The 27,906-nt window shown below is 36.4% G+C and overlaps 1 protein-coding gene across 25 annotated transcripts in view; it reads right to left on the bottom strand.

Annotated features, from left to right (window-relative positions):
* NEBL (nebulette) overlaps window positions 1-27,906 on the bottom strand; it is a 248,738-nt gene that overhangs the window by 68,599 nt on the left and 152,233 nt on the right. For 11 of the 25 annotated variants that reach the window (XM_088160674.1, XM_088160666.1, XM_088160657.1 and 8 more), the window contains 8 exons: window positions 24,372-24,416; window positions 23,748-23,833; window positions 22,938-22,985; window positions 22,771-22,842; window positions 16,353-16,457; window positions 13,989-14,099; window positions 8,907-8,951; window positions 7,601-7,711 (listed from right to left, as the gene is read on the bottom strand). The exons of 2 other annotated variants lie outside the window; for them this stretch is intronic. In XM_088160674.1, coding sequence (XP_088016800.1) covers window positions 7,601-7,711; window positions 8,907-8,951; window positions 13,989-14,099; window positions 16,353-16,457; window positions 22,771-22,842; window positions 22,938-22,985; window positions 23,748-23,810 — 555 coding nt within the window. In that variant the 5' untranslated portion in view covers window positions 23,811-23,833; window positions 24,372-24,416. Of the gene's footprint in view, window positions 1-7,600; window positions 7,712-8,906; window positions 8,952-13,988; window positions 14,100-15,894; window positions 16,040-16,352; window positions 16,458-22,770; window positions 22,843-22,937; window positions 23,014-23,747; window positions 23,834-24,371; window positions 24,417-27,906 lie in introns of those variants that run through there. 12 more of the 25 variants (XM_088160688.1, XM_088160668.1, XM_088160682.1 and 9 more) reach the window with 9 other exon arrangements.

The raw sequence follows: 27,906 nt of genomic DNA, 5'->3' as shown, positions 1-27,906 counted from the left end.
AATAAAGTTTGATTTTTTAATCAGCTTTGAATGACCTGTCAAATCAGACATCAAACTAAATAGAACTCCACTTAAGTTTTTCCAACAGAGTTCTGCCTTGACAGGGATTGTAAGGTAAAGACCTACACACAAGGTAACACAGTAAGGAAGAAATTCAGAAGCATAAAGTACAATTTGAAAAAGAAAAATGGTTTTACTTAGAAGCATAGAGGAAAATTAAAGCATTGCAAGGACAAAAATATTAGGTTTTATCATAAAATTTCAGAGAAATTTTAAGAGTATAGATTTTTTTCCTATGTTGTACCCACTTTTAATACAAACTAACCCCTGCTCTGATACTGAGCACTGCAGCCTAGGAGATTGCAGGTACACTGAAGAGAAACTGTAATTCTGTCATAGTGAGTTTCCTTCTCAGTACTAGACAAACATGTCGTTTGTATGTAACTCATTGATACAACTCCATCTCAGCATGCCCACAACGCCATTTATTTGCTCCTTTGCACAATCATGGGAACAAGAAGGCTGAGTATTCCAGCATGCTGAGTACACGAGTGGCTCTTTCTGCTTGTGCAAATGCCACTACCACAATTAATGGGCTCAGAAAACTTTGGCCAGAAGGCTCAACCACAGACAGGAGACTCCAAACATTCTCCGTTTAGCAAAGCAATCATGGGAACAGCAGAGACCTCAGGGACATTAGAGAACTCCACAAATTATTCTTCTTTTCCCTATTCAAGGTTTGTGAACTCCTTCTTACTCTAACACATGTGCCAATCTAAGCCAATTTCCAAGGGCTATCTTACTGAATTATTCTTAATGGTATTCTGTCTCTGATATTCAAAAGTGTCAGACAAATTGAAGCTTCACACAAAAGTTGGAGAACACAAAATAAAGTTTAGAGGAAATAGAAAGTAAAAGAATAGTTCCTTCTTTACTGGGCAATCATTCAGATTTTCTTTTGTCACTTCACAAAGTTAATTAACCTCTCAAGATAGTATTTCACCAGCAAGAAAGTTCTCAGCTTGAAGTTTCTCATTATAACCTCTGGTCCTATTTCCAACGTAAAGTTTCACTCTGGGTACAATGCAACAAACTCATAAACCGCAGCAGTCAGTGACAAATGTACTTTATAGAAATGGCATTGCAAAAAGAAAAGGAAAAAAATTTACTCTTTGGCAAATATTTCACATGCAACAGGAAAGTAATTTTGTGTCCATATGGCTTCAGCTAAGCAGACAAGCTAAACAGGCTTCACTGTTGGCTGCCTGCCCACAATAGATCTTATAATTTTTAATCTGCCATGATACACAAGTGTAATCACTGATAAAAGAAACAAATAAATAGATTTGATAGATTCAGCCCAAATTATCACATACATACAAAACAGAAGTTGACTCTTACAGCTGGTAAAAAACCACTGGAACTTTCGTTTTAGTTATGTTTAGATTTTCTCTAATTTTTAAGAAACTAGAGGTAGAGAGAAGCATTTGCAATTCAGGACTTTACATGAATTTAGTTAATTATATGCTGTTCATCCTAATGACCACATGAGGTGAGGTGAAAACCACAAAGGCAGCAGAAACAGGTTTCTGAATAGCACCCTATGATCCATGTAAATTGCAAATTAAAGGCCAGCATATGTGCTCAAAATAGAAATTAGGAATGTAGTGAATTTAACATCAGAGAATCAAGAACAGTGGTGATAAAGTTGAGGAAATGTGGTCACTTATTGCTCCCAAATGGCATGATCATATAGTACATGAAATAATGGATTGTGGTTAATTTCAGGGAAAGGAAGGGGGGGAGAAATAAGACAGTGACAGTCCTTTATATTTCACCATTTCCAATTATATTAGATGCAAGGCCAATTGCTGTATCTTTCCCTGAGTGAATTATTATTCTTCCTGCACCCAAACCAGTATACCTATTACTTATGTCTGAGGGTAAGTCATCTAGCATTTTACAAATGTCTGCAATATATATTTGCTCCATTCTGCAGCTTGTCATACTCCAGTGAGAATAAAAATGTTATGCAGCAGAACAGTAGTTTGTCAGAGGTAGGCCAAAGAAAGAAAAAATATGTTTCCCATTTCCTGAATAACCTCAATCCCTGGATGCTGACCCTCTCCCATTGGGACACTGTGCTGGCCTCTATTACACAGCTGCTATTCTGTTCCTTCTAGTGATTTTTTTTTTTTTTTTTAATAGTGCTACGTTAGAACAGTAAAACCAGAGCTACTCTGAGAGAGCAGGGGAACAGATGTAGACAGGGCAAAGCAAGTGGCTTGGTGTGTGCACCCATGGGCATCAGAAGATGGAAAGTGAAGAAGCCCACGAGGGGGGGAAAGCAGCAAAAGAAAGGAAACAGCAGAAGCACCCAGAGGAGGAGCCCTCTTTTGTCCTGAGCTGGTTCAGCCAAGAGCCTCATACCCCGGCTGGAATTTCCAGGCATTACATGACACCCTTACTCAATCTTCACTTCAAAGGGTTGCTCAGGCTCCACCAAAAAAACTATCAGCAAAGGCTCAAAAATTGCTCCACTTCATGAGGACCACAGGCCTACAAAAATTTTGTTCCAGCTGGCTTTTGCATAGGAAAAGCAACTGAGATAACAATTTCAGAGCAGCAGTGAAAGACCTAGATGGAGAGTTGGAGCAGACTGGTGGGAAATGCAAGAGAGTAAGAAGGAGCAACTAAAAGGGAAAAAAATGTACCATCATGAGTTTTGAAGCTGAAAACAGTAAATTACAGACACCAACTACATTTAAAGTGAGTTGCTACCCAATTTGAAATTACAATGAAAATTGTTACATTGTAACGGTGGGTTACATTGTTGAATTTTTCTGTGAAGCAATAATTGGCAAAATCATTTCTCATTTTTAATCCCAAATGTGATTACATACTCTGAACTGCAACCGGTTTTTGCAAAGCATGGAGAATATTCAGGGCCGGCTCATAATTAGTGGACTGATTTTAATAGGGCCAAACCTCGAGCTCTTATAAAATGCATAAGGTCCACTGAGGATAAACATGCTGATCTAGGTACTCCAGTAGGGTCTGGAAGGTGCTTAGCCTTACATGGATACCACTGGAATGCACTTCAGTGTCATAAAGCAAACAGATTTCTAACAAAACATCTCAGACTGTCAATCAATAAATAGCAACTTGAGCCAAGCAAACCTGGGTTTAAGAGATTCAGACCTTTCCTGAAATTCTTTATCTCCTCATTTATTCCAATAACAAAGCTGTTCCAAACAATACATAATAAATTACTAAAATATGCACAAGCAGCTATGAACACATTTTGCCCTCTTAAGGATTTAGCAAGAAGTTGGGCACACCTGTCTGCACAAGAATTTGTCTCTTACTGTTTGTCCCTGATTAGCATTTTCTAATAGCTGTTAAGTCCACTAACTAATGGCCTGTCAGCTGTGTCTCTGCCCTCTTTCCTCTCATCTACACTTCGGGGTCCATCAACACTAAGAAAATGACTAGCTGGTGACAATCATCATTGGCAACTGCTTTTCTAATTCCTACTCAAATGATGTTGAAAACTGTTTTCCGGCTTGTGTAAAAGAGACAAACACATTTCTGGCCCATTACAGATTGATGCAGTCATCCTTTCCAGTAATGGGCCTTAAAATTGATTGGTCCCAATTACATCAAGAGTAAACATCATTTTCAGCACCAGTTGAAAGTGGTCCAGGGGGACCCACTGTTGACAACCACTGTCAGCAGAAAGTTAGTCAATGAAAGGTGATTTTTCTAAAACAGATACTGAACAGAGAGCCAGGAGAAGCTTGACTTCACCATGATCTGCATCAAAACAAACATTAAAATTTGGGTGTTACTGATGGTATTTAAGCACATCCAGTTTAAGATCTGCTGATTTGATCTTATCAGAAAGAATGCATTTTTTTTGTGTGTGTGGATTGTGACTGCACGATATCCTGAACAGGAAAAACAACTTACTCCTAAGACAATATAGACATCTTAAATATTCCAATTTAGATGGTGAGTGAAACATATAAATTATCATTACTGACCTCATGTGAAGTGGAAAGTGTATACATATACATCAGAAGTTTGCCCAACTGTCAATTAATATTTCTAAAAAAGCACTGTTTTGTAGAAAACTATAAGAGAAAAGATACCAGGGCTTTAAAATCAGATGTGCAATCTTGCCTTTTAAATATCCACAGATGAGTGTACTGTGGTTTTCTTAGCTGTAAAATCAGAACACCACATCCTTATTTCATACCATGTAATGTTGTGAAGAGAATCAGTCATTTTAACGAACCAGAACATTTATACTGCTGTAATATTTAACATTGTTTTCTTATTCAAAATGCCCAGTAATGGACCAGGTCGTGGAACAGACAAAATTATGATGCACAGTTTTGAGTACCTTCATCAAATGCTAGTGCAGCTTCCACATAGACACAACATAGCAAGTGATTTCTTTGCTTTAGAAATTTAGCTGTCATGTAATTTCACTGTTCAACTACATCCTTCCATTCACAAGATACTCAGACACACAGAAACAAAACTCTGTTTTGTGACATAACATTGTTTCAAGACTACCACTTTGTTTTGGTCCCAAGTTAGGAAACTTCCAAATGAGTTAACTGATCAGCTAAACACAGACAAAGTAGGCTGATGGTCTCTACTATGTTCTTCTGAAAATGGCTTTGTGTGCCAAAGTCACATCATTAACATTCACTTCACAAAACACAAACACAATTTCTTGAGAAAAGTACTCTGGTTTGGATAAACCTGCTTCCCTTCAAGCATTATGTAGTATTTAAATTCTTTTTATAGTATATTTCCTGTCCTAAGAAAAGTCACTTGTGTTCATTTGAGAGCAATTTTCTTCAGTCTAAGTATAAAAAAGAGAAAAAATTATTTTCTTATACATGATCACATTGTTCAGGAGATTTTACAGTATTTCCCTGTTACCCAGTTTCTGCCCAAACATACAGAACATATTAATGATATTCAAAGTGGTGTGAAGGCCTCCAGCACATGACAATTTCAAAATGTCAGCACAAATGTATGATAAGTTGAATACAGTTTTTAATTTTTAAAGGAAATTGCACGTTTCACAGAGTTGAGTAGAAATGTCAGCCTCATTTTAAGGCTGAGTAAATAGTCTTAAACACATCCTAATCCTATTAGATGCAAACCCTCCATGTAAAGGTTGAATTGAGTTGGCAGAGCATTGTAGGTAAACATGTGTTCTGCTCCCACAGGTAAACTGTACTGAATGGAGGATAAAAGAGCTTTGTCCTTCCAGCTCCCCAGTAGTTTCCCCTCTTTTTCTCTGCACTTGCAAAGCTATGATTACACAGATAGCCTGAAATAGTTTGGAAAGACAAATGATTCACCTTTGGGATGCTCACTGTTCTGTGTTCTGACTCCAAGATGAAAACTCACATGGTTCTTAATTAAGCCTGCATTTACAAAAGAAGAAATCCACAGCTATTCAGCACGATGCCCAAATATCACCCACAAGAGCTGTGTGATTCTGCTGAGCAATGACCAGCCTTACATAACGTGCTCCTTTATGCGTGATGGGTATTTTCCCATTGCACTGCAGCTATTCATGAGCAACCAGAAAGCATCTGTTCTTAAACACATTAAAATAACTGGTTAGAGTTTTGTGTTGGATTTGGATGACTTATTTGATTTTTTGAAGTTTGCTCAGGCTGAAAATAACTTCCCTCATATCTTTTCCTTATTTCTAATATGCTGTTAAAAGTTCTCATTTATCAAAACATACTTCCCTCCCATGTTTTCCTTCATTTCCTTTTTATTTTTTTTTGCTTGTTTTAAGGGTGAAAGATGAAACAACTGAATTTCATTTCTCCTCACATCTGTAACCTGCTCTCCTTAATTCTATTAGCAGGTGATACACAGCTGTAGAAGGGGAATAGGTTTTGCACTAGCATATTAATCTTCAAACTATGATGAATTTGCTACAGGAACTTGTCTCATATTCCTCCTAGTCCCACCACCTTCTCTGAGAGGGACTCACATCTCTCTTTCCAGCATTACTTCCTTTCCTAGCAGTCCACCATCATTCCTACTGCTAGGTAAATAAAAAACCTCTTGCTTCTGGGGAGAGACATTGATGTTCCCAGTTCCTCTGCTCTGTCAGTGTGACACCCTGATGCTTCCAGCAGCAGAAATGGACAGTGTTTGACAGGAAGAAGGAATTCTCTAATCAAGGCAGGTTACAAATTACTGCTGGGAATTTCATTGCAGGTATTTCCTAGCAGAAGAAACAGTTATTCTTCAAACATAATGCTTCCCTGAAGTTTTCCAGCAGCCTTTTAATCAGCAACCAGCTGTCAAGATTCTGCACACAGACATACATCTAGCATTGACATTTAGTTTACAGCCTATATAACCTGAGTGTTTGTTGCACTGTTAGTAGGGGAATATAGGGTAAATTTAAGGTAATTTAAAATGAACACCCAAGCTACATTGTCTACATTATTAGCAGCAAATAAACATCTCATTTATCTAAGAAAAAAGAGTTGTAAAATGACATGCCTACTTCAATTAATTTGGTTACCTAAACAAGAATGGGACTGGATCATAACTTTTAAGGTTATACATCAGCTATCTTAAAAGCTTTGTGTGCCCCTTAAAATGGTATCATAATTTTAAACAATCTTCTCCTAAAATTTGTTTTCTCACAAGTAAGCTTTTACAAAATCCAAAACTAACATAAATTTTTCTTCAAAGTTCTGTCTGTATCATTCAAGACTAATAATCTGCCCCAAGTAACGATGCATTGAGCTAATCATGAAATCAAACCTGACTTGATTCTAATAAAAAATGTAAATACCATTATTAGGCTTTTATATTGTGAAAACCTTCAGAACTTCAAGACAATAACAAGCAGCTGAAAAAAAAAGCGATCAACTTTCAAAATATTGCTAAGTACTCCTAATTATTTGTAAGTTACCTAAATAAAACTACAAGAACAAATACTTTGGTCAAGTGGTATAAACCAGAGCAGGCATCGAACTGGACATTATGACTCAAATTCTGTAAAAATAAATAATATATTAATCTATTCAATTCTTTTGAAAATTCATTTGATATATATTAATGAGATAGGAACAAACTTATTCTTATGCATAAAAGCGTGCAAGTGCAGGGCACACACAGCTCACTCACAGCTCCTCTATACAGCACCCTTGAAGAACTATCCAAGTATTGGCAGATTAAGACACTGAAACAACACTGGTGTTCATTTAAACAAAGAACTTTATACACTTTAAAAGTAGCTACAAGTGAATTCAGAAAACCTGTGCCTGCAATTTTATTTCAAAGTGATAGCACCTAGTTACTACTGATAAACAGTAACTACCACTTTCCACTGCAGTTCAGAATAAAATTCACATCCTGTTACCCATAGCACATTTTATACACTCACCATGTCCTAAATTACTTCAGAGCAAATAATTTATAAAAAACACCAACTAAGGAAATATGGAAATATTCTATGCCCAATTCATTTCAGTAAGCTGTAACAGATGTATCTACCAAAAACAAGCACACTCATTTCAGATGGGGAAGTACTTACATCACTCTGGTGTTTACTGACTTCCATGGCATGTTTAACATCTGGAGGTTCCCTCATACGTGCATAGTCTGAAAATCCTTTCTCAGCATCATGTTTTTGTTTATAGAGAACCTGAAAAGAGCAACATTATACTTTTGTGACCTGAGAAGAGCAGGTATAACAACATGAGCTAGGTTAAACCTAGTGGCATAGTAAGTTTCAGGAAGAAACTTAATAAATAATTAAGCTCCTTAATGGAACCAGAACACTGAAATGAGAGCAGCTTCCACCCAAAACAGAGACATATGAGGCATAGTCAGCAGACAGATTTCTCTGCATCTGTTATTGGGACAGACGCAAGGGTAAGCAGGGGAAAGAAATAGTAATACACAAAAACAGAAAATGAAGCTTAACAAGGTGAGAAGACAGCCCAGGGAAAAGCACAAGCGAAAGGTGGGTTTTTTTTAAACACACTTGAAGCTATCAGCTATATAATTATTCTCCATTTTCAGAAAAAAAAATATTTCATGAATTTGTCATAAACAGTTTTCCATTTCCATTGCCCAAAGTTCTATTTCTTCCACTGTTGGGAAACTATCAGCACAATACATATTTTGACTTAGCCCCAGTTCACCAAAAAAAAAAAAAACAAACCAGTATTTACATTCAATTGTCATCATGGTAAATGAAAATGGAATTGAATTGTGACTTTATAAACACCTTTACTTTTATAATAGAAACGGAACTCAATGCTGGGCATTCATCCATCTTTCACTGCACAGTGTTATACTTACATACACACATTCACATACTGCAACTGCCTGAAAAGCTCATCTTACACTTATCCTTGTCAGAAGCTTTTAGGCTTATATTAAGGAAAATTCACCAAGTTTTGATGCCTAAAAAGTAGCAACCATCAAGAAAATTCATTTTCTAATACTCTCATGAGCAAGCATTAAAATAATCCATAAGAAGACGGCAAGTATTAAATAAGATAGAAAGCTGATTAGGAGGAAAAGGATTGACACGAAAACCCATGATAGCAATAAAAGAACACTGTGAAATTTTGAGACAGAAACTCTCAACTACAGAGATTCAGACTCTTTTAGGACAGGACACTAGAACTGTGAGAAAATGCTGTATCTGTTTTTGTTTAAAGCAAGATTTCATCTGAGTTACAGAGTAGTGTGCCCAAAGCAATATGTTAGTATCTGCCCTGACTAGCTCAGATTACAAAATGATATACAGGCTGAGAGATTAAGACAAGAAGGGGGGGAAGGGTATTTTTGTACTGCTACTATGTGAACAAAAGTATCAAATCAGGAACCTTAAAATGTGCCAGCTCCTTATCCAGGGTAAGGCAGTCAGCCCTCTGCAGGAACAAACACAACCAACAGCGAAACAAAGAGCCCTACACTGGTTACATCTTGCAAATGGGAAAGCTCATAATCTTTAACGCCACTAAAGCACCACTAACAAATTGTTCTCCGCAAAAGTGTAATTACAATACAGACATGCGCCACAAAAACTCTTTTTCTAATTCTCCTTGCTTACACTGTCACTTTTAAGATGTTCTCCACTTAATGCCATTTTGAACAGAAGACCCGTGCAGTTACTTCCAAAATCTACTCATTTACAGATATTTTGTTACATTGCCATTTTGCTGGTTCAACAGCTCTATTTTTCCCCTGGTGAATGGCCTATGTAACCAAGATATGAAAACACAGTAACACATCAACTCTCAGCATGAGAAATTTAACAGAAATTATGAGTATCTGCTGTTTTGGGAAAAGATGACCATTTCTTTAGCTTAATGTAGAAACATTTCACTTGCTTTGGCATCTGTTCTTCCTATCATTTCCCATTATTTTCATTAACTCACTGAAGTAGTCTTGATGCAATCCTAGGCTAGGAGGGGTTCAATGGCTGTCTAGTTTAATTTGGGACAGTTTAGTGCAGAACTATTCCTAGATTTGTAAATCGCTTCCAATTAAGCATAAAAAAATATTTATAATTATTTCATCAATATTATTTTACAGGTTAGTATGCATATATTTATTTCTCTACTCATATTGATTTTCAAGTTTTAGCTAAACTGAATGTCCTTTATCAAACCTACATACGAAACCACTCTACACAGAGATCAAGCATTATAGGTCACTGACATAACCTTTACCCTGTAGTGGTTCCATTTATTAACTTGAGAAATACAAGGCAATTATTTAAGTAGGTATGAATTCAGATTGAACCAATTTGTAAGTACTCATTTTTAATTTTTCTTCTCTCTTTTACACCAGTGTGTCAATAGGAAGCTGCATTAAGGAAGGTTTTGTGCTCTTTTGACCTAGCTCTGACTGACCCCCTGTTTAAGCATACATTAGACACTATTACATTTTTATTTTTATATTTCCCTTTATATTCAGTAAGATGTGCTCTGAACTTAAGATCCACAAAGTAGGATTTTGTAGGAGGAAATGTTCAAGACCAAAAATGTCACACTAATCTCCATATAGAGAACTAGATTATCCAATATATTTGTGCAAAACAGAACTATAGAAGTCCAGAAGACTAATGTCTGCCACCATAAAACAGAGGAAATATTGAATATGACATTTCCTACCATTAAACAAACCTGAAAAATTACATAAAACAATTTGATAATGTGCAATATGATTGGAAATGATGCGATAAACAACAAAATTTTTATTGTCATTTAAAAAAACCCTCTGAAACTTCCTCTGGAAGTTGAAAACACTGCTTAAGATTCTCTGGGCTCATCGCCTTTATAAAGAAACAGGAAATACTGTTCAACATTGACTCTTTGAGATATTGCCCTGTGCAAAGTAGAAAATTAAACTGCCTTCAGTTTGCTTTAGATTATCCCTTTTAGATAAGAAAAACAGTGCAATCACTTCTTATGGCAGAAATAAAGTGATGAAAAAAGTGATGAAGTGCTTACTTTTTTTCAACACTGTTTTCCCCCAAGCAATTTTAAATACCTTTATCATTGTTTTTGACACCTTATTTTAAAAAATATTGTTTTACATAAGGAAGTATTCAGCACACTGATCTTCAGACAAGAAAAAGACTTAGCACAGAGCTAGCAATGATCAGAAATTTTCCTTCAGCAATATTTCCCACAAAAATATTGCAATTTCTCCAAAAATTTACATTTCCTTGCAGAAAAATCAAAATGAAGTCTTCCTGCCTAGACTGCTCTCACCAAATTTATTTTCTCACTGCAGAAAACAGGGAAATTGGTGAGAGCTTTGTAGGCTGGTAAGAAGAGTGAAGTAATTCAGTGATGACAGGGACTTCTCCTACTTCTCCTCTTTCTAGCTTACTCTGAGGACAACTATGACAAAAGTGAGAGAGGGAGGAAAATCTGGTTGCTCATTCTCAAGAGAGCCATTTAAAAGGCCACAGTCAAACTTTCTGTGAAGAGGGGAAAAAATTAAATTGATAAAAGCCACCCAAGTATGTCGGGGTGTGAAACTTCCTTTTTAATCTTCCTGAAACATGTTTTCCCATAAACAGCATTGGGATTTTTTTTGTCAGTTTTGGATAGCTGTCATTCTCTATGGGTATTTATTTCCTTCTTCATGCCAGTTCTACATAAACACAAAAGAGCAAACAAGGGTTGCATGCAAAAGCCAGCAGGCAGTCTTGTGCCAGGTTTTCCTGAGTGTCTTGAAGAGAGAATTGAGCATGATTCAATACAGCTAATATGGGGAAGAGGTTCCACAGGAAGAGAACCACATGTGTCAGGGTGCTGTACCCTCCATTACAACAATTTCCTGATGTCAGTACTGACACTGCATGGCAGGACCCCTGAAGGAGGAGATCCTGCCTCTGCTGAAATCACTGACAATTGCCACATGAGTTAAAGAATAAAAACAGTCAGTGGTGCTGTGGCCTGTTGGCTCTGGACAGGACAGTGCAGGGCAGCTCTAGGTGGGGTATAACTCTTTGAGAAAAACAGGAAATTTCCCCTAGTTGTCTCCAAGTTCCTAAATCATGTGTGTAATTTGAAATGGGTATCAAATGACTAAACTGGGCTAGATAAAGGCAGGCTGAAGACAAGGCTGCTGGGCAGCAGCAGCACAGCAGCACCATTTCAGGAGCACCTTTTGCATCGTGGGAGAGCCCATTTGCAGAGGACACACCTCTGCAAGGAGATCCTCTGCCAGAAGCACCCCAGCATGTGCCAGAGGGCAGCACTGGGGAAAATCAGGGGCTTGCTTTCTTTCACGATCCTCTAGTCCCAATGCACCTGCCCAGCGTATGAGGCTGTGGATCCTGCCAAGAACACAGAATCACGGAGCAAGAGGAGTCCTGCTTGATCTGCCCACAAAAGCATTCCAGCCCAGCATGGCATCTAAAAATCATGAAAAGTGAGTCAAAGGTGCAAATTTGCTCTAATGTGGGTAGGGAGAGCACATACTCATATTTTCCACCTCTCGGGAAATCAGCACCTATTTTAAAATCAAGTTACTATAAGTCAGGACCAGACTGCAATTCTGTGTTTACAGCAGCCTTCTTGGAGCAGAGCTGGTGCAATGGCCAGCTGGTGCTGTTCACTCTCCTTCCTATGGCATATCTGTAGTCTCCTCCTGAAGTGATGACCTATAAATTCACAATCCCAGCTAGACAGATGCAGCAGAAAACCCCTCTGCCATATCCTGACCCAGCTGAAATCTGAAATCCTTGTATTAGCTACTTAGGTACTGCAGTGATAGCCACAATGTGGATTAGATTTGAATACTGTGGAGAAGATTTTTCACTAGAAAATCCCCTGAGATCTCTCTCAAAGTAGTATTAAATTCAGGTCCATTGCAGCAGTAAACCACAAGTTGGAAAAATGTGTCAGCATATCTTTAAGTTTTATGGTATATTATGATTTATAATGCATCTACTCCTAAGGGGATAGTATGAATTTTATGGGAAAAAATTTCTGCTTAAATATAACTCACCCTATATGCATATTTTTTTCTCTAGAACTGTTGGATGATTGAATAAAACCTTCAAAAACTACCAAATAAAAATGTCAGTCTTCTTCTTAAAAGGGTTTTTTGAGGAACCAATGGTTTCGTTTTTAGTTTCAGTTATCTTTTCTGCCACATCATCAATGTTAATTAACCTCATTTGCGTAAGCTAATGTAGAATGCAATAATTTGGAATGAATTTAGGAGTAAATCTGTGGCAAAACAGTTAACTAATATTTTATAAATCAAGCTAATAGCTTAAAAATGTTATACAAGTTTAATTCCCAATTTATTTTTACTGTAATTCCTCTAATCACTCACTTTAAAATGAAATGTCACATAAATGTCATTTCAGCTACTGTGGTGCTTTAATTTGTCTATATATGTTCCTTTTCAAACTCTGAAAACTAAAAATATGTTATTATATTTGCTTCATATAGCCTCGACTAACATAATGCTTTATACCAAAACATTTCTCCACAAGCTGTCCTGAAATTTCAGTCCTTTTTTTATTAATATTTTCCTTTGTCTGAAAAAGTATCACTGCATTACAAGAAATCATATTGAGATACAATCAATATTATGGATTAGAAGCATGTTCCCTTCACGCACTGGCTATTTTAAACTATATATAGTTGATATCTTTAAGAGAGGAGAAAGTAAAAACAAGAAAACCATGGAAATTCTTGGTGGACAGAAAGCCATGACCATCTATCCAATGTAATTCTCATGAGTAACAATGAAAATCTGTAACCTCATTCATATTCATATTACACACACTCAACATTGACAATTCCACCGAGGTCAGTGGACATGAAGGGTCACCTGCCTACTCTTAGAGTATTATATTTTTGAGCTCTTGAAGGCAACTGAACCAGAATCTACTATTTTACCGGTTGTTTATAAGCTTTACACTATGTTCAATATACTTCATTTCATATTTTAATTCTATTAAATTTGTTGTAAGTAGTAGTATGGAGATCATCAGAAATGCATTTACTGCTACCACTGCCTTTAGAAGTCATTGAAGCAGTTTTTTCTTTTATTTTGCCTTCAGCATCAAACCTTTTATATAGTTAATATAACACCCAACTGGAAAAAGTTATATAAGATTCATTCATTTAATAAGAACCATGGAATGTCACTGAATTCAGTAATACCTCATTGCATTCATGGATTTCATTGGATTGATGAATGCACTACCAGCTTTTAAATGTATATTTAATAAACGTAAGTAAAATTCTCAGCATTTTAAAAATCAGTAGTTTTGGAAGTTAAGGAGTTACGGTGATAAACTCTGGTGATAAGCTCACCCAAATAAATCAAGTGGACAATCAAGTGTCTGCTCAAATATTTTGTTCAAAGTGTATTTAGTTTGACACACAATTAATCTAAAAATCATTTTTGCAATTCTAAAGTTGTACCTTGCTCTGAAGGTGCATTAGTTCTTTCGCAAATACACTGTCAATTGTGGCTGGCATCTGCTGATAAAGGGAGTTGGAAAGGTCTTTCTTAGCAGCTCCTTTATATTTCACCTACAGGGCAGAAAAAGGTGACACAATGAATAAAAATAAAAATGAAGATACAGTAAACATACTACTTCTTTCTAGGAAGTAAAATGGCACAGACCAGAACTGGAAAAAATTAATGCTATCATTAACTTCCAAATAAAACGTCTTTAAATAATACTTTATCGGCATGTGGCTAATTCACAGAGCGATGCAAAATACCTCCTAATTAAGTTCAATAATTTTGGTGGAAATACAAAATTAAATAAGCAAGGCAATTTTTTCTATCCTTTCTCAAATCATTTTCAAATCCAAAAATTACTTTTCTTCTTTCTCTTTTCCAGAGTCCTGCACCATGGGAGTGAGAGGTCAACTATAAATATTCTACCAACTATTAAGTATCAGCAATTAACTGCAGCTAGAAAGGAGAGAAACATTGAAGTTAGCATGTCTGCCATCGTTTCTGTTTCATCTGTTCATATTACAGTCTCATTTTTAAATTACATTTTATTTATCCTGTGTTTCCTCCAGTATTCAGTATTGGCAGCTCCTCACAAAGGAGTTTTACAAGAGATACCAGAGAAATAGCTCAAAACGTGTGAGGCTTTTCTTCAGATCTAAGTCTTTCAAATTCATAAAACAATAATAGCAACTCTGCTATAAAAGTAATCAAATGCCAAAAATATTTTCAATGATACTATCTAATGTCACTTATTAACTGTGTAATATACAGCTCCTCATTAGAGGCTAATTCCCCAAATGTATTATATGTATATATATCGGTAATTTTCTGTAACATTTGTTGCTGTTCCCCAAAACAGAGGGCTCTTTTTCACTGCAATTGCCATGCTGTTAACAATGTCAGCGTCCAAGATTTGCAAATACAGGTTATGGGACACTAGAGGTCAGTAATTTACAAGATAAATCATCCATCACATCATTGGCTTCGGTGCTGCAATAAACAGGCAGAGTGCTCAAAAGCGTGGTAATATCAAACTTACAGGGCTTAAAATTTCAGAATATTTTTATATCTCTAAATCTTTGATTAATAATTAGCAGCAGATTCTCTAGAATCAGACAGATGGATTAAATACTCTCTATATACTGTATTTTTGTAGACTACAATAGTCTGTCTCTTATAAAGTGCAATTACGTCAGATTTTCCCTTGGGACATGCCACTCCTCAGAAAACAGGAAGATAAATACAAGAAAAGTATTCATTAGATGCATTTACATTGAAAGCCACACAGCAAATCGTTGTATATCAGAAAGAGAATTCAGAATGTATATGTTATGTAACCTCAGACAGCAACACTGGAACTTTTTTATTATAATCATAAAGCTAGCACAAAAAATTAGGCACCAAAATTTTAATTTTTTTAAAGGGCCATAGTGACAAAAAAATCACTCAGAACCAGCAATTCCTAACAGAAGCCACTCTCTCTCAGGTGAAACTTCTGCTGCTGTTCTTGCCTGTGGAAAAAAATCAGAGATGCAATCCTACAGCACCTTGTGCCTGGGACATGAAGAGCTGGCAGTAAATGCTGCTCTGACACTTTGGAAGCTGTTGATCTTTCTTTGCCACCACAGCTGTGTGTGTGCACATGTCACAGGTATGCAGAGATAGATAGATAGATAGATAGATAGATAGATAGATAGATAGATAGATGATACAAATAGATATAGATGATATAGATATAGATGATATAGATTATATAGATTATATAGATATAGATGATAGATAGATAGATAGATAGATAGATAGATAGATAGATAGATAGATAGATGATAGATATTCAGGCAACCCACAGATGGCACTGACCTAATGTCTGCCCCAGGCCTCTTTCTGAAGGAGGACAGGGTTGATAACATGGGAACATTTTCCTTGTCTCCTCCTGTTTGATATCAGGCTGCGAAATCTCCACAGCAGGGAAATTTCACGCAGGCGTAATTTGCAAACTTCATCACTGCAGAAAAAGTAAAATTTCTTTCCTATTCCTCAGTTTATCCACACATAAAATGGGATAGCTAGGACTGGCTCAGTACAATTAAAAAAGTAGTTTCAAATCCCAAAATAAAAGTGGCATGTAATTCCAAATTATTATTATTATTCACATGACAGTATACGCTAATTACAGCCTTTTAAGTGACTTCAGCTTTAAACAGAATTATCATTTGAAATAAGCCATCCTTCCCCTGCTAAAAATCACAGTATTCAACTGAAAGAGTTTTTAGGAAGGATAAGAAGCCAAGAAAATTCTTCAGTCTTTTAGATCTTACCTCAGAAATAAAAGCACCAAGGCTTCTCACATGCTTTAGCTGCGGGGTGTCAGGTACAAATATGCACTTGCCTTTAGATTTTTTAAACTCTTCTTTATAGTGTATCTACAAAGAGGAGAAAAAGAAGTTTAATTGTTTTTTAAAATACACACAAAGAAAAGTAAACACTGGTTATTGTTCTTTATATCTTTTTAATTATTTCTGTTTTATTTTATTCATGGATACTATGCTGGGCAGCTTGCAAATACCTCTGGCTGGATCAAATTAAACCATAAAGGGAAGCTACCAGTTCTCACGCACATTACCAAGGCTATGTAAAAGTCACAGAACTCTTTAATAATATAGATGAAAAAGACAGGATTTTTTTCTACATCTAGAGCACATTTTCACTACTGTTGTAGATGTTTTACCATCTCTAAAGAAAGAAGACTCGAATAATTGATCTCCTTGATCCTTGATCTCAAAGATAGAAACTAACTTCTAAGACAGACCTAGCAAGCACAGAATCTGTATAACAGCATCAAATACCCCTTTATGAATCCAAGAGTTACATGAATATATTCAGGTGGCCACTGCTAAACCATTGCCTACAAAGCACCCAACAGTCATGACATTCAAGTAATAACAAAATTTACTTAAGACAAACGAATTTTAAATGTAGGCATTTTTATAAAATGTGTATGCCCATAGGAAATAATGTAAAAAACCCCAGAACACTGTGACATATTTAGCAAAAAAACAAAAAACACCTTTTTTTTTTTAACAACCAACCTTTTTCTTATAATGGGGCAAACACTATGGGCAAGTACAATAATCACATGAGTGTTGCTGAAGTCGGAGTTATTGTTTTTGTTAGTGAGACTGCAAGAAGGATAAAATCTATGGACATGGTTAACATGAAGGAACATTCATTATATGAGAACTGCACAAAGAAAGATGGTGAATTATGATGAGATGGACTAAATAAGTTTTAAAGACAGACACTTTACATGGATAGCCTTAGATGTTTTCAATGACATTTCTTTCTTTGTAGAGAGAATTGTTTAGATCAATGCAAATTGAATTATTTAGTACTAAGCTTTCATGGTTATTATCTGCTACCATTTCTCTAACCTCATTTTCACATTCTGCATAACAGCAGCTTGAATTTATGTACTCTAGACTTGCTGACAAGCACTGACAGAAGCAATATGATCTGCATCTGAGCATTACAGAAATATGCAGCCTTAATATCCTCTTTCTCTGAATCCTTAATGGATATCACAAGTTCTAGTCTATGCTCCTCTACAGGGACTTGGAAAAACTTACGAGAAAGATGGCAGCTTACACAGAATCAGCTCCTGTGCTTTCTAAGGCAAAGTTTGTGTCTACTGAAAAACGGATTAGATAATGCCAAATTCATCTGAAACTCATGACTCCTTAATCCTCACGCAGGAAACTATTTTGGTTGATATCGAGCTCATTCAGATTTGGACTACTGAAAGAATCTACACATCCCTTCCAAATTACATCATCTGCTTTTGTGGATTACAGTCTCTTAAAAAAAAACATTTTGGTGAAAAATGGGTATAACATTACTGCCATGACTTTACTCAGGGACTCACAAAGCCAATGGTAACCTCATCATCATACTCCCAAGTAATTACAGAGCAACACACAAAAAAGGCATTTTTTATGATAAACATAAGCAGGTACTTGCTGTTCAACCTGCACACATGCATGAGAAGTTTACAGAGCTGACTGTCTACTGGGTGACTTTGATGGCATTCCCAGTAGAAACTCCTGTAAAGCTGTGACATTGGCACAGGAGACAGAGAGTCTTGCTGTTGGTTAGATAAATAACCCACAGACATCTGAAAGCTGACTGCAATTATATCCATTTTAATTGCAGAGTAATAATTACATTCAAGAATCAAACATGAAAGCTTCCTAAGGTATCTCTTAACTGGGGGGAATGACAGAACATGACTAGAAGAAACAAAGCTGTTCTGCTGTAGAAGTCATGCTTCCAAAAGAATTGAAAGCAGTAAATTACTAATGCCACCTCCTTAATCCTTTATTAGTCACATTTGTTATAGTAACCCATAGAAGCCACAAAATGCGCACAGACTCAAATACGCAATTTAGAGAGAATGTTTGGTCAAATTCTGATCCAACAAACTCCATTCTGCTACAGTCCAGTTGTCCACATTGCTTGGAATCAGAAAGATGGAAGATGAAATGGGACAAGTATACTGAAATCATGACACCTGCATTTTAAAATATATTTAGTGTAAACAATGCCAGGAAGATGTTCAAGACGTTGACTAGGATCGAACATAACCAATGGCTGGAATGAACAGGTAGAAAAGCTAATATTCCTCTTCAAAGTCTGTAATTAAAAATTCAGATGTCTGAAATATTAAATAGAAAATTTTGCCTGCAAGTGGATTACTCCTCACCACAAAACACACTGTTTAAGTTGAGCAGATCTGGTAAGCCTTGTGAAAAAAAAAACAAATAGGAAAAAATTGCAAATGATGGCCTGGAGCCCTACTCTTTCAATATACTTCTGAAGTTCAATAGCTCACTAAAGGCTCAATTTTTCATCGTTCTCTTAAGATCCTTTTCTTCTCCCTGACTCATCATAAAACTAATTCTGACCACAGCACAACTATCCAGTAAAGTGGATTAAAATTCCTAGACAACCACCAAAACAGTAAGGTTCAAGCTGCATTTTTTTCTTAATGGATGTTATATGGGAAGATAAACTTTATAAAATAAGGGCATCCAACCTTTAAGCCGAAGCTTCCTGGTTCACCAAGAAAATTCATCTCACCCATGGCCTGTTCCATCAGCCTTTTTCAGGGGGAAACACAGAAGGGAGACAGTGGGCTAAAGGGAAGACTCCAATGGTAACAGCATAACTCAGGCACTCACCCTTCCTTTTATTCAGGGACACATGCTCATCTAACTTTACTATGAATATACTCAAAAAACTATTCTTAATCTAAATATCAATGGTGCAACCAAGTCAACAGTCATCATGCCAAGATCCACTGTAGAACTGTCATATCTAAAATATTCAATTATGTTTAGAAAAACGACAAAAATGTCTGAACCTTCTTATCTAGCTTTTATGCTAGAACAAAAGTTACTTACTTTCCAAACCTACATTTCTGAACTTATAACCTCTTATAAGACTAAGGACTGTGTCAGACCACAGATCCATCTGATACAGAATCCTTTCTCTGTGGCCATAGGAACATAGAGAAAAGCAAGAGAAAATGGCAGGCATACAGTATTACTATTAAAATGCATGGTATTTTAGTCATCTCCAGCAATTTCAAGCTCAAAGTCCTCTTGAGTTAGAGGTTGTGACTAGTAATGTTGTGTTTAGGGGAACAGCTGCACCCAAAATTAGGTAGTCAAAACCCTCTTAGTTTGGCACAGTGTTTCCACTATTGGCTCTAGGTCTTCTTCAACTTTGCTTTATAACAGAGACATCCTAAAGCAAAGTTAGACTCTGTGTAAGGACAGATAAACGGCAAGCAGTTCTATTTTCTGCTTTAGAGGAAAAGTAGTGCTGGTACCACTCATTACCAAAATTCAGCAGAATCTTCAGAAGGCCATGTCTGCCATTCTACCAAAAAGGATTATGATAGTTTGGTCAATTACCTTCTATAATTGTTCCCATCTCTGCTTATAACAGTACTGACAACATCACACCACATAATCAAAATAAAGAAGAGATGAAAATGCACTACAGGCAAATGGACAAGCTCAATTTCAATGTGGAAGAGAAAAGGCCTGGAGAGGAAGGCAATTCATATAAATCAAACACACATGACAGTTTGGAAAACATCTGTGGAATAAAATTTCATAATAAAGGGAGATTAAATGGAATGACTGTCGAGAGAAACAATCCAGGGGGTATCACAGCCACAGAACAAACATCTGCCAACCTCAAATGAAATTGGGGATTTTCTCAAGAACCGGAGCACATAAACACTTCACAACTTCCCCTACATACAGCTCAAGGCTGGCAATTACTGATTCATCAAGGGCTGCTGGTGTAACACTTTTTCAAAACAATACTGCCAAATTAGTCAGCCTGCAAAGAATGCAGGGCAAGCATAATAGCCCCAGTATCTCAGGCATGTGCACTCCTGGCTCTGCTTTCTGGTGGGGGAGTTGTGCTGACAGCTCCACCATCAGAAAAGGACAGTCACCCAGTCTCGTGGTCAGCAAGGACACAGGCTGCTCCTCCAAGGTCATCTGAGAGCCAAACTGCAAGAGCTGTAAAAACACTCTACAAATAAAATGTGCAAATGTACACCAATCATAAATCCACACAAAAGTAGTATGTGCCAAGGTTCATGCTAAAAAGGAGAAGGAATATATAAAAGGTTCTGAATGTCAACAAGTCAAAAAACTGAAGGTAAGAATGCAAACTCCTTGCAATTTATTGGTCTCCACAATTAAATGTGCAGGGTGAGGAATTTATACCCAGGCACAATGGACTTCACTGGTCATAAGAAATTCCACTATAGCAAAAAATTCTAGGAAACAAAATTCATATTCTATGCATATTCCATTCAAGCCAATGAAGAAAAACCTACTAATTTCATCAGAGGTTGAATAAAGCCCCAAAGCTGGATGTTATTTTTAAACACAGAGCCTTTTTTTTTTAATTAGATTGGTCTGGATCATTATATATTGTTCTTGCTTTGAAAGCATTAATAACACTTTGTCATAATGCCTGACATATCTCAAGGAAAATCTAACACACTTGCAGGCTAAACACACCAAAAGTTTTCAGCAAAAGCCCACATCTCTGAACCATTATAAGCTGTAGAAGCCTGGCTTGACTTAGCTATTCACCTTAGCTCTCAAGTCTCTACAAAAAATCCAAGAAAATACAGCCACTCCATTTATCCATTAATTAAGAGCCACGGCCAACATTACTCCTAATGGGTACACAGCAGAGTAATAATTCCTTTTCAGTTAAAGAAAGATTTCTTCAGCATTTTTCAATAAGTTTTTGTCTTTAAGAACAGTGACCATGTTTAAAAAGAAGCTGCATAGATGCAATAAATGTATATTGGGCCATATGAGTGCTTCAGGTCCATTTTCATTTTTGCCTTTATATGAGTTGACAGGCACTTAACGTGCCATATGCCCTTTTTTCCCAAAGAAAGCATATATACATCTATCAGGAAAAATATTATTAATCTCTACTACTTCTAAAATAGGTTGAGTTTACAAAGGAGCCACCTGGGAAGCTTCTCTTAAAGATCTATCCAATTTGCAGCACTCTTTCTTTGAAAATTGAAGAGGCGGTATATGGACAAGAGAAAAGAGGAAACTTTGACCTTGTCAAGTCACACTTTCAAGCCAGCACTGTAACACTTTACACATCCCAGATACTGTTCATCTGAAGTCACTGTTCTTTTCTGATACACAACCCCTAAAATTTTATACCTAAAATGTAGATTCTGTATGTTCTATTCCCATTAAATCAATAACCCAAACCTAAATATCAGATGACAACACAACAGAGCCGGACACCATATTTTGGTTTCTTTAGAACATTTGTTGAACATTCTCCTCAGAACACTCTCCTCTCCTGCTAGCCAGCTTTCTCACAGGAGAAATATCATTCTTTATACCCATGCACCTACGAAGGGACAAAGTCACTTTCCAGACACACTGTCCCAGAGAGAAACAAAAACAAATTTCCATCAAGGTAAATCTGATCCTGTTATATTGAAGCAATCAGATCTACTCCAATTTAAAATGTCTTGGACTCAATCTATGATGTTTATATAATGTTTATGTAACTGATCCACAGTTTTAAAAATCTATAGTAACTAAATCAAGAATTAGCTAGCTAAATATTTTTAAAAGATATTCTAGTATTTCAGTGGATTTTTCCTATAAGCATAATCAATAACAATATGCTGAGCAGTTTAGGACATCTATCAACACAGAACAAAAAGATAACATTAAAATTTTATGTTTTATTTTTAACTTCCCTGCCTTACAGCTTCCTCCTTACAGTATACTGGAACCCAGTTTTTTTCAAACCAATTAAACTGCATAGGAGTGGGCTACAACCAGAAAAAATACCACATTTTCCTGATGAAAGCAGCCAAGGTGTTCTCATGGCAGACATCCTCTGCCTGAAACATTTAGAAACACTCCCTTCTAGGGCTTATGTTTCCTACCATTCAAGTGCTCTAAAAGCTCATTCTTCTGTGGCAGATAATTTACAGTACCAGAGTAATCTGTGCTTTCCTATTACTTTGTGTGCTTTTATTATTTGAACCTTGGATGGGCACATGCTACGCTGTACATATTTGAGAAAATATATATGATAAAGGCATTTGAAAAAAGAAATGTAAACATGAGGATGGAAATAGTCACCATCACTTACATCACTTATTAATTCACTGCATTTTCGGGCCAGTTCCATATTTTTGTCCTCAATAACAGGCTTGAGGAAGATCTGAAAGAGAGAGGTAATCATTACAGGTTTATTGTCCTAAAGGGTAAAAATAGAAAGAAATAAGTACTTTGCAAAACTATTGGGGTATAACTCACCTTTTCTTCTTCTTCTTCCCAATCCTCATTTTCATCCTCCCTAAGATCCTGAATGGCAGACACTCGCATTTTAATACTTTGCAGGAAACAATGAAAACTCTTAAAAGGTTCAGTGCTGCAGGAAACAGCTCAGACCCTCCAGCATGCCTGGAATCAATGCTCCATTTGTGTCCTCCACTGCACTTAACCCTACCACAACTCCTTCCTTATTTAGGCAGCACTTGACAGTCTTTATCTGAACAATTCAGAGTGAGTGAACTGTAAGGCATTGCAGATGGCCTTGCTAGCTATCACTCACAGCAGAGCTAATGCTTTCTTACTGATAAAATATAATTAAATGACCTATTCCCAGTAACTATTTTTAAAATTACTATGAACACAAAATACTGTGATGCAGTTAATCTGTAACATAAGTGATTTAGCAAAATTAACAGGATTGAAAGGGGAACATTGACTAACTTTATGGGAAAACTGCCCAATTGTAAGATTCAAGGCATCAGTGACCCAAAAATCAGTATCACAAAACTTTATTTTACTGTCCCAATAATAATGCTTTTTGTTTAAAAAAGACGTTATTCTTATTTTCCAGTAAACATAACTGCTAGTATATTTTTTCAGAATTACATCTTATCCACAAAGCTTACAGAATTCCTTAAATTCTTTCCATAATCATGTCAGCTGCAGGTTAAACCTGTACATACATAGATACAGACAAGTCTCTAGTACAAGTATAAATGGCTATGTATTCACACAAACAAGTATGTTCCTTCACTGTTACAAACTGTCATAGTCTGTAGTCTAAAAACCAACCTTTTTGAGGATGAAGTCACCAACTCCAGCTGCAATGAAACTGGAAGATATTCTTATGTTCATGGATGCAGTGTCAGTGTTTACTTCTGTAAAACAAGCAAGAACGTATTACAAGACCAATTGGAGAAACCAGCATTTTAATATCATTTTTCTTTCTAAACTGTAGCTTGTCTATTTCTCATTTTGTAGAAGTGTGATTTTGAACTTCATCTAGCAAAGTTATTCACCACTACACAGCTTTGCAATCAGGCAAAGATATAAGGAATGCGTGCTCTTAGAAACAACTCTTTAAAGAATTTTAAGTACATGTGCTCAAACACAATGTCCAGAGTTTATTTAAAAACACAGATTTCCTTAGAAAAATAAACATTTCAAAGATGAGAAAAAATACAGCATTGGATTTAGTTAAGGTCTAAAAATTTGAAAAATTAAGTATTAAGAACAAAGGCAGAAACTGCTTTGAGCTTAAACTAAGAGAGAGAACTCTTTATACATTAATAGTACAGAAAGCTTCCAGACTTCCCATTCCATTCTCAAATATAAGCTCCTAAAATTCAGGTTTGAACCTTCAGCATTGCTGAAGTTCTGAACCTAGGAAATCTAGTGTGCATAGGTGAGAATTACCTGTGATATATGGTGATTGCTTTTGGACTTTCAGGATGCTTCATCCTGGTGGAAACAAATGGTTTGCTCTTATGAGTATTCACAGTAACAGGTCTCTTTCGAAGATTATGGATACAGCAAATATGTTCCTAAACAATAGACTCATGCATGATTATAAGGACTACACCATAAGGAGAAAGGGTACCTACAAAAGCGTCAGACAGAAATGCAGCACTAAGGCTTCACTTCCGGATTTTTGTGATAATATTGCCAATACTGTATTCTTTCAGTGCAGTTAATTTCCTTTTCCTTCCTACAATTAATAATTTTTTTAAGTGGAGACATTGAAAAATATTTAAGAGTGTATAGAAAAGTTATTAGTAGCTGCAAAGCTTGCGGGACATACAGAAATCTTTTGCTATTTTTTGCACTGGAAAGCAAATATGGTTAAAATTACAACACCAAAGCTGTTCATGTTTTGGGGCAAAAGGGAGGTAGTTTGGCTTTTTAATATGCATTTAACATTATATCTGGTGGGTTTTCAGCAGCTGGACAGACCAAAACTTATATATTAATTCTGGTTTCCCTGCAATGGCTTCTTCATAATCAAAATCTGTGAGATCACTTTTGGTCAGCCGTGAAGTGATCAGGCAGTTGGACTACAGAGTCACTGGAAGTCCCTTCCAACTGAATTATTCTACTCCGTTCCATTCTATTTTATTCTACTGTCTGTAACAGTTGTGATATAATTCTTTTTTCCTGATTTTTGCATAATCTGGGTAAGGCAATGCCCTGTGCCCCATGTAACTTCCATAATACAAGGATTACAAGACATCTGCTATAACTCATCATAGTAAAGAAAAATATAATACTATGTACAAAGGGAGTAAGGGTGGAAAAAATAACAGAATCAACTAACCATACACACATTATTCAACACAAGTTATTCCAAATTTTCATATAACAGATGCAGCAAGTTATTATGCAACACAGAAACCTGTCTCATTTTTTTTCACCTTCCTCAAAACACTGAACACTATCAGAAAACATTCACTGTGCAATGAAGCAAGCCTGCAAGTTTAATATATCCAGATATAATTCAGTGAAGAATTTGTTAGGAGCATTTAAGAGTTGTATCACTTAGAAATGCACTATGATTCAATTAGCAGCCTGCAAGTCAAGAAGAATCATAGAAAGGCTTGGCTGGGCAGGGGCTTTAAGATAATCCAGTTCCAGCCCCCCTACCGTGGGCAAAGGTGCCACCCACTAGATCAGACTGCTCAAGGCCCCATCCAACCTGGCCTTGTTCAAGTGGCCTTGAACACTTCCAGGCATGGGAAAGAAGATTTAGCTACTTCTATAGGAGGCAATAAATAATCTAGAATCAGCAGGGATGTTTGGCATTGCAAATGTGTATGTACATTTCAAATATTTTTAAAATTATTATAAAAATACTAAATCTAAACTGAATAAAGACCTAGTTAGAATGCTGAGCATTTACATCCCCACAACAATTATGAACTATGTTGTACTGAAGATTACTTTTCACCTACAAAACCTTCAATTTTACCAAAACCTTCAAACTGACAGCTCTGAATCATTTTCTGCTACATATAATGGAATAATCCATAATCTTTTGTTCTGGCATGAAACAGCACAGATTAAGTAAAATCCAATTGTACAGAACTTTAAGAAAATGATGTAATGGATTGCTAAGCTGTGTATCCATAATACTTATGTGCATATAGAGCATGGCAAAATTAGAATTTCTTATTGCTTTATAGATACCTTAAAATGTGTACAAATGGGTTCTTCATGGAAGTACCCAACATGAACTAATTCAAATTTTGTAAGAAAATGCTGCATAGCTCCACAATTCTACTTCCACACACCTGCAAGGACATTTAACATCTCAGTTCAAATTTAGCCTATGCCGTTCACAAAAACACTGTACCTACAACACACAACCTTTGTTTATGCTATGAAAGGAAACATTTTAGTGTCCCAACACTTAGAGCCATCATTCCGTGTGTCAGTGTACTATTTTTTGTCACAGAACATTACTCAAGCACTTGATGTAAATACATGTCTGCTGAGAAGGGAAAAGAGGAAGAAACATGGGGCATAAACAAGCCCAAATCCCTCTGAGTGCAGGTGGCCCACAGTGTCAATAGTTCAGGTGCACAGCTGGGCAGATTTCCCACTTTGATCACACACAGCTGAGTCCACATCTGGCCAGAGCCCCACCGTCTCCTTGTCCCTTTATCAGTTTTTCAAGAAATACATTTGGGAATCATTAGCCCAGAAAGTTAAAAGTATCATCTTGTTTTAGGCCTTGACACACATAACAACTTAGCAGTGATTTTCAGTTCTGTCCCTGAACAAACAATACCTCTGGACTTCTCTGGCATAATCCCTAAAAGCCTTCTGATATATGCAATATTTATACTACAATTTATATGCAATAATTTACTGCTGGGCTGAAAGGACCAGTCTACCACTTCACAGAACAGCAGAACCCGTCTGGTAAAGACACCAGAAACCTCACAATCTCAAACTTATTTAATGCAGAGTTTCTCATGGGGTACTCGAACATAGGCTGCAAATTAAGGACCAAGGTATTTCAGTTGGAAACCTGCACAGCACTGTACTGAGATGTATGTATATCACGAATATACTCCTTTCAATTCTGGACTGAAACTCTAACAAAAACGGAGGTAAAGCTAGTCCTTCAGCTATCCTGTCTCCAATCAGTCAAAAATCAACCCACAGACATCCCTGAAATTAAAATGCTACTTTCTGTTCTTACTAGACACACACAGATACCACTGAAATAACTACAATTAATTCAACATAACATAGATGGTGGTGTCTTTTCAAAAAGCACACAAGGCATTTTTAAGTGCTAAGACTTAATCACTTCTCATTTCTAGAAGTACTCAGACTGGAAGTTCCTAACAGCCCTCCATAAGGAAGTTCATAGGCTATCAGCACCACAATCACAAACAGAAAAATGCAAGGAATCCCAGCCTGCCAGTTTTAACCTCACTGAACATGAAATACCAATTCACATTAACTAGAGAAATTCAAGAGATGACTCTATTTAGAGAAAAACTTACCCACAAGTTTGTATCTGACAGATCATTAACAATGCACTCATCAGCAGCACTTCAAAACCTGCAAATACTTCATGGCTGAGCTAGGATTTTCATTCAATAGAAGTTCTTTTATTTAATGTTTTGGTAAAACTGAGAGTGGCAATGATATTTTTAAGGACAAATACAAATGAGATGTTAGAATTCTGACTTCTGAATCCTAGAAAACCTAAAGAATGTTCAGTGCCTAATAGATAGAGAAACATTAGACATAGACATTTTTGTAAACTCACACTCTCAGACATTGTCTAGCCTAACTGGATTTTGATGTCAGAGCATTTCAGATGTCTGTATGTTTCACTTAGAAACTAATTTCACATAATAATACCCAATCTAATCTAGATATCAGAACCCACGTGACCTGAGTTAATAAACTCTTTCCCACACAACTCATTATCCTG

This window comes from Sturnus vulgaris, chromosome 1 (assembly GCF_052056855.1).
Source record: "Sturnus vulgaris isolate bStuVul1 chromosome 1, bStuVul1.hap1, whole genome shotgun sequence".
NCBI lineage: Eukaryota > Metazoa > Chordata > Aves > Passeriformes > Sturnidae > Sturnus > Sturnus vulgaris.
Note: the sequence above shows the minus strand (reverse complement) of the source record. Positions and strands in the feature narration are given on the sequence as shown.